Source organism: Haemaphysalis longicornis, unplaced genomic scaffold, assembly GCF_048455015.1.
Source record: "Haemaphysalis longicornis isolate Haplotype H1 unplaced genomic scaffold, Haemaphysalis longicornis Haplotype H1 scaffold_4, whole genome shotgun sequence".
NCBI lineage: Eukaryota > Metazoa > Arthropoda > Arachnida > Ixodida > Ixodidae > Haemaphysalis > Haemaphysalis longicornis.
The window spans coordinates 103,345,305-103,352,561 of NW_027526361.1; the positions used below are offsets into that span (position 1 = coordinate 103,345,305).

At 48.8% G+C, this 7,257-nt stretch overlaps 2 protein-coding genes across 2 annotated transcripts; both read left to right on the forward strand.

Moving 5' to 3' along the window:
- The first annotated feature begins 265 nt into the window (after positions 1-265).
- On the forward strand, positions 266-2,327 carry LOC144179904 (uncharacterized). Its single transcript, XM_077708327.1, has 2 exons — positions 266-2,113; positions 2,175-2,327. Exons 1-2 carry the CDS (start codon positions 266-268, stop codon positions 2,325-2,327), a joined length of 2,001 nt encoding a protein of 666 aa, XP_077564453.1.
- Positions 2,328-2,504: 177 nt separating this feature from the next.
- On the forward strand, positions 2,505-3,524 carry LOC144180470 (uncharacterized). The gene is made up of 2 exons (XM_077708811.1): positions 2,505-2,689; positions 2,769-3,524. The coding sequence occupies exons 1-2, from the start codon at positions 2,513-2,515 to the stop codon at positions 3,522-3,524; spliced, it is 933 nt and encodes a 310-aa protein (XP_077564937.1). The 5' UTR covers positions 2,505-2,512.
- The last annotated feature ends 3,733 nt before the right edge of the window (positions 3,525-7,257 follow it).

Here is a 7,257-nt window from a genome sequence, read left to right on the forward strand (position 1 = left end):
TCGCACCTAGCAACGTTACTAGACTTTTTTTCAGTTGTCAAACTCCGCCGCGGCGCGTGACACCTTTCTATTGAGCGCCGCGTGGGGGCGCGCGCGACACGATTTGCCCGGTTCGGTGAGAGGTGAAACCGCGACGGAGCCGGCCCTGCAAGCGCAGAAAGCGACCGCGTCGTTCTGCTTGAGTTGTTGTTATGCGCGTTTGCTTTGGTTTTCCGTGTATAGACGTAAAATGTTGATGACTGCTGTGACTGTGTAGTGAGAAGCAATGCCCCGTTGCTTTGTGACCGGCTGCAAAAGCGGCTACGACTCTGCGAAGAGCGCAGCTGAGAAGAGACACTTTTTCAAACCGCCTAGCGAGACTTCGAGGCTTCAAGAATGGCAACACGCAATCCCAAGGAGCGACAGGGAGCTCACGAGCTCTTGTGCTGTGTGCGACCTCCACTTTCAGGAAGCAGACATTGTGAAAAACTTCGTGCACAACATCCGCGGTGACGTCGTCGTCATACCGCGAGACAAGTGGAGCCTCAAAGATGATGCCGTACCCCGCTTGTTTTCAAACTGCCCGAAATATCTTTCGAAGCCTTTGCGGAAACACAAAGCTCCTGCTGTGAGGTCACCTCTCCAACCGAAGCGTCGGAATGTTCAGGACGACGCCGAAGAAGAAAACACAGCGCCGAACACCTTCGACTATGGGGAGAGAGACGGCTCTGTGGCAGGCAGCGTCGCACTCAATAGCACCCAGTCCTTGTTCGAGGAGCTATCGACAATGGCGCAAGAGGGACGGCGGCTGCAAGGCTGGTCGACTGAACTCGTTGGTTCTATTGTCGTGCTCTACAAACTCGAGGTAGAAAACGCAGTCCCCCGAGTCGGCAAGGCAGTGACGTTGTCAAACGACCTTTCTCTGTCAGTCAGTGTGAATGGGCGGCTTGTACCACGAACTGCCTACACAGAATGCTCGCCCCTGGAGGTTAAGTCATTAAGTGACCTAACATGCTTGCTGACCTATGTGGAAAAGCTAAAGCCATGTCAGGGCTTTCCTGCCAAGCTTTACCCACAAATATCGTCTTCGTCGGTAGCAAGTAAAGATGGTGAGACTTGGCAACGCAAAACATGCACCACACTGAGCTTGGATGCCACCTGCACAGAATGCAAAACGTTGGGTAGACTGCTTTTGATGCGCACGAAGAACTGCCAAGTGCGCAAACCCAGACCCAAGAGTAAGTGCATTAAAACGCTGCGTCGTAAAGTGATCCGAGCCACGCTCAAGAGAGAGAGGCTAAGCAAAGAGCTGGCTTCTATGAAAAAGCAACTTTGTAACGTGACTGAAGCTAAAATCGAAAGTGTGCTTCATGTTCTCCCTGCAAAGCAGCAACTGGCTTTCAAAACGGCTGTAATGGCAGCAAAGACAAAAATGAAAAACGGAAGGCGTTATGACGACGAATGGGTGATGACATGCCTGTTGTTGCAAATTTCCAGCCCAAAAGCTTACACCTTAATATCAGACATGCAGCTGTTGCCCCTTCCCACTAAAGCCCACTTGCGTCAAATAATCAGTGGCATCCCATGCAAATACGGGTACAATGAAGTTGCGCTAAGTACAATTAAGGCGCACTTCCAGGGTAAGAGTCACATCAGAAGGAGCGGCGTTCTGCTTCTGGACGAGATCAAACTAAAGCAGTCGGTTGCATTCAACAAGGCGTCGTGCAAAATGGACGGCTTCGTCGACTATGGTGACGTAACATCCACAGCCACTGATCAGCTTGCTGATCATGGCCTAGTCCTCATGTTTGTGCCGCTGTTTGAGGACTGGGTGCAGCCCATAGCAAGCTTTGCGACAAAAGGAGCAGCCCCTGGGAAGGTGCTTTCGGAACTCGTGCTGAGGGCTGTGCTTGAACTGCACAAAAGCAACGCCTCTGTGCTTCCTATAATAAGTGATGGAGCCGGGAACAACCGCTCAATGTGGACCCAGCTCGGTATATCGGGCAAGCTGGACTCGACGTGCCATCACATCGAGCATCCTTGCGAACCTTCACAGAGGATTTATTTCATTTGTGATGTGCCGCACATAATCAAGTGCATCAGAAATCATCTGAAGAAACATACTTATGGATTGGTAAGAAAAAAGGCGCAAATGTTTGGAGTTAGATTTTAATCGCTCACTTTTTTACTTCCAGGCAGGTGATCATAAGATCAACTTTGGTCACTATGTTACACTGTTCGAAACAGAAAAGGACAAACACCTAAGAGTCGTGCCAAAACCTACGCGAGCCCATGTTGCACCTGATAACCTTCAGAAGGGTGTCAGGCTTTCCACCCAGGTATTTTGACTGCTATAGTCTGTGAGTTACTCGTTACGCGTTGTTTGTTTTCATTAATCTCCACACCGAATGGAGCCCACACCCTGGACCCCTTTTCATTGCGATTGAGCCTAGTACGTTCTTGAGCACTCACTTTGTTCAGCATGTTAACATCATGACACTAATATTTTCAGCTCCTAAAAGACTTCCTGGAAATGCTCAACACGACAGAGCGAAATGCAGTCAAAAAGAATCTGAAGCTTTTTGCATCACAGCAAACAACAGAGTCTTTACGAGTGACTTTGCTGTCCACCATAGACGTCATTGCATTTTTGCTGGCTCAAGGTGCCAACTATGTCCTTACCGCAAAGTTAAATCAGGACCCTTTGGAGGTAAGCATGCTGTTCTTGTTTTTGCTTGGTGCATTTTGTTAGCACATTTCAGTGCAGTTCAAAGGCATGTCTTTTTCAGCGACACTTCGGACTGGCGCGGTCATTTGGAGGTGACGAGTCTCATCCGACTGTTGTCAACTTCAGTCAGATATTCCGCCTCCTCAGCCTCTACACACCGATAAAGACAGCTTTGCGTGGCAGTGTGCAAGGCACACCCTGTTCTGTGCTCGTTAGTGTAACTGACACACTTAAGATAACGAAGGACGACCACCAAGAAGAGAAAGTCCGCCTGCATGACATAGTGGAAGCCAAAATGATGGAAATCACAACTGCTTCTGCTGACACATCTGAGCAAGGGCCAAGCGACCACGCCTATTTCAAGGGTGAGGTAGAGGACAGCGTTGTGTACTACCTGTGTGGCTATGTCATACGCAAGTTCACCAAGCATGCATCATGCCATCTCTGCATAGAAGACATCAGCTCCGCCACACCTGTGCTTGCTTCTGACAGCTACTTAACCGACTACAGGAGCTTCAAGCAAGGCAGTTTAAAGCATCCAACGCAGAAGATGTTGACGTTTTTTAAAATAGTCAACAAAGTAGTTTCAGCTTGTCTGGACAAGGAAGATCTCTGCGGGGACATATTTTGGAAAGAGTTGGAAGAGTTGGAGAAGCACCACCTTTCTCGACTTGGCTGTGACCAGCACAATGCAGCATTCACGTGCCCACTGTTGAACTTTTTCGTCACCACCCGTTTCTTCTCGCGGGATGTGAACCGCCGTCTGGGAAGCAGCCAAAAAGTGGCAATAGCGAACAAAAAGGCCCGCCTTCTGTGAGTAATCACGCAGCAGCCGGATAAGGTTGTTTGTGTTCTCTGAATGTGTGAAGTACTCATGCAGGTGCGTTGTTTGTGTTTTTAAGTGTGTGCTAGTGCGTTACTTTTGTTCTTTGAATGTGTGAAGCACTCATGCTTGTGCGTAAAATAAATGTTTGTCAGGGCGTACATACATTTCCTCGGCGTTCGCTGCTAAGCTAGGAGCCGGGCTGCAGCAAAGGTAAGTGCGAGCGCTTTGAGTCGTCGTCGTCTTTCTCTTGTACTCGCCGGTAGTTCGCGCTTTCAAGAAGCAACTTGTTGCACCAACTGCCACAAGCAACCACGCCTGCGAGTGATGGTGTGCGAAAATAATCTAGCTGTTTCGAACCAACGTGCTGACGCACGCTCGCGATACGCGCTGCTTTCTTTATCGAAAGTTCGCGAGCAATACTAGCCGCCCAGTCGGCCTTTTCCGGTTTTCTGGAAAATAGGAGGCAACGTGCCTCAAATAGAAGGAAAATTTTATCCGAAAAAGCATACAGAACCTATGAACAGCATCCGCAACTGCGCTGAACTGCAGGGGAACGTTGCCTGTTCAGCTGCGCGCCGACCCGCTCGATCGGGCCGACCGTGGCGCGAGCGCCCCTGGCGGCAGTAAACGGAGCGGGGTCATTTGTGGGGCGGTCCGGGCGGAGTTTGACAACTGGAAAAGTATCTAGTAACGTTGGCACCTAGGCCCTCCTACGTCACCTAATCAACCCGACCAAGACCCCCATGCACTACAACACTCGCATTACACAGCTCCTGCATCATCTCAATATATCCCAGGAAGACATATTCCGAAGCCTCAAAAGCACATACATACCCCAGCTCCTCCTATGCCTCACAACCCTCCCCCCCCCCCCCCCATACACACGCTCCCCTATCTCCATCCTGAATGCCGCCATAACTCGAGAGGAAATTCAAGCTGCACTACTTCAGCTTCGCCGACACACATCAAGGGGTCTTGATTGTATAAAAAATGAAATATTACTACACCTCGACGATTGCTCACTCGACTATCTCATTGAAATTTTCAACTCACACTGGACATCAGGCACGCTCCCGGCGAAAAGAAAGTATTCAGACAAAACGCTTATACCTCAACCTGGCCAAGCCCTGGACATTCCCAACTTACGACCAATATCCCTTATTTCATGTCTCGGAAAACTTCTCGAGCACATCATCCACACACGTATCACACTCCATCTCGAAACTGCCTCTCTCTTGCCACCTAACATCATTGGTTTCAGACCAGGCCTAACAATCAAGACGCCCCAATTCAAATTCAGTATGATGTAATACACAACACCCCTGCCAAAGACAACGCCGCCATTCTAGCGAAAGATCTGCACAAAGCCTTCGATCACATAAAAGATGAGGCCATCCTACACAACATCAGCACACTCAATATTGGCAGCATAACGTACACCTATATCCCAAACTTCGTCCCGAATCGCACCGCGTCCCTCCGCCTAGGCACAAGTAACTCAGACAATTAAGTCACCATGCCGAACTTCGGAACCCCACAAGGAGCCGATACTCCCCGCTACTCTTCAACATAGCCCTTTTTCCCTTGCACTTGATCTCAACAACATTCCCTCGCTTAGAAACATCATGTGTGTGTACGACATCACAATCTGGGCCCAACGGGGTAGCGATGCACCCATAGAGAACACACTCTCAGAAGGAGCTGCTACAGCCTCAAAAGCTGGTCTCACCCGCTCCACCAACAAATCCCAGCTTCTCATATTCCCCCCGCCACGAACCCGCACGGCCCCTAACACTCCCATACGCATCCAGGTTCATGACCAACCGGGCTGAACCAACCGTGGCTGAATTCATGACCAACCGTGCCCAAATTCATGACCAACCGTGGCTGAAGGGCAAGATACAGGAGGGCGCCAAAAACCTGCCCTCAGTTTCACAACTGAATACTGCGGTCGAGTTTTACAAGCTGCCACCTACACTTGAAAAGTTAGCACTCTTCCGGGTAACAACGACGATGGTTTATCGCAGATTTCTCCTGTGGGTTTCCGTGGTTGCCTTCCGTATTTAAACTTTGAATAATTGAGCTTTGAATTTGCCCAGCACGGAGTTTGGTCTTTTGATCGAAGCGTCTTTGAGTTTCACCTTTTCCCATTCAATTTCGAACAAAGAAAGCTTCTCGTTCAGCCATTGTCGTCGTTAGGTAGAAAAGTGCATGATTTTGATGCTTAATTTTCCACTTCCATGCTCCGCGCCTCTCCACTTTCTAACTGCTGCCACTGTGTCCGAAATACGTCTGTGGTGGAGGACTCAGTCTGAAGCACCCCTATTTGAGGCAACGGTCGCGAGTTTTTCTGGTTTCTTCACAAGGCATTACACGATTTTTTAGGTCCTCCGCCAAGTATACTTAAACAATAAAAAGCGCGGGCTGAAGTTAACACTGCCAAATTTTTTAACTATCTGTGCCAGCTTTTATTTCACGCACGTTGTAAAATGGGAAGTGAGGCGGGATGGTTTGTAGCTTGGGCTGTTGGGTGGTTGAATAACTTTGGCTCTTGATAAAATGACCACTACAAACGTGGTAGTTCCGCTTCGGCTCTCGGGCTCCCATGCTGTCACTCAAGGAAACTGAAGGCATAAGGCTCACGGTTGCAGAAATAAAGTGTAAACTGCGGCGACGATTCCACGGCCACACGGTAGTCGATCTCGTACGGGCATTTCTCTTCAAAGCACGCGTATCGAGGTATCCCACCGTTAAGGCAGGCGTGGAAACCGTAGTCGTTGAAACCAGCGAAGATAATTTAAAGTGGTAGAAAAGAATGCTAATAATAATAGTTTTATTCCTAATCAGATACCGTGTAGCCAGGCGCAGAGCGCCGCAAAACACGCTCATGTCAATGTAGCCCGTTCCCAACCTTAGAAGCGTTCAATAAGTTTACGTAGCCATTAGTACATTTAGGAACAAATGAATACTAATAGTTGGAACCATGCGTAGATCGCTGCAAAAGCGCTGATGTCATTGTAGCCCATATCCAAATTTAGAAGCGTGCGACAAGTTTAAGCAGCCGTTACTTCATCTAAGAACCCAGCACATCTGTCTCGACTTCGTTCCACTGCACATATCCGCTTACAACACCAGAAAAACATTCAAAGCACCGAAGCAAACACGGCAAAAATAACGGAAGGCTGCGCAGTCCGATGCAACGGCTCATTCCACTAACCAGGGGAGCGCTCAGTGGTGGCACTGCCCGGTGCCTATAGGGACCGGGTACATATAGGGAATAATTTTTATAGGGAAAAATTATTTACGGTTGGAATATCAAGGAATAAGACATTAGTAGTGGATCGGAAAGCCTATCATCTGTGGCTCCTGCTGGACCTCCACGCTATATGGCGCAGTCGAATGACTGTGCAAAATTGTGTTGTAATGCACGCCCTGTGCGCGGCAATTTCGTGCATAGCATTTGTTGTGAGCAAAAGTTCTGCTGTAGAAGCGAATGCGATGATGAAATGTGTTCGCTTGCTGAGCTAAAATTCATGAACGTGCGCGAGAATGTTGCCGCCAAGCACGAGCATGGTGCTATGTACTTTGTTTTTAATCTTTGTCTTGTGTGTACCTGCCCAATCAGGCAATAACAACAAACCTGTGGTAGCCAGCACTCGGTTCCTGTTCTACAGACCCGGGTTCAAATTCTACTCTTCTAAATTCTACACTTCAAATTCTAAGC

What these genes read in the sequence shown, in the direction of transcription:
- LOC144179904 (XM_077708327.1), top strand. Translation starts at nt 266, where the DNA reads ATGCCCCGTTGCTTTGTGACCGGCTGCAAAAGCGGCTACGACTCTGCG. An exon ending in AGAAACATACTTATGGATTG is followed by an intron (nt 2,114 to 2,174) that starts GTAAGAAAAAAG and finishes TTTTACTTCCAG; the next exon opens with GCAGGTGATCATAAGATCAA.
- LOC144180470 (XM_077708811.1), top strand. Translation starts at nt 2,513, where the DNA reads ATGCTCAACACGACAGAGCGAAATGCAGTCAAAAAGAATCTGAAGCTT. An exon ending in TAAATCAGGACCCTTTGGAG is followed by an intron (nt 2,690 to 2,768) that starts GTAAGCATGCTG and finishes TGTCTTTTTCAG; the next exon opens with CGACACTTCGGACTGGCGCG.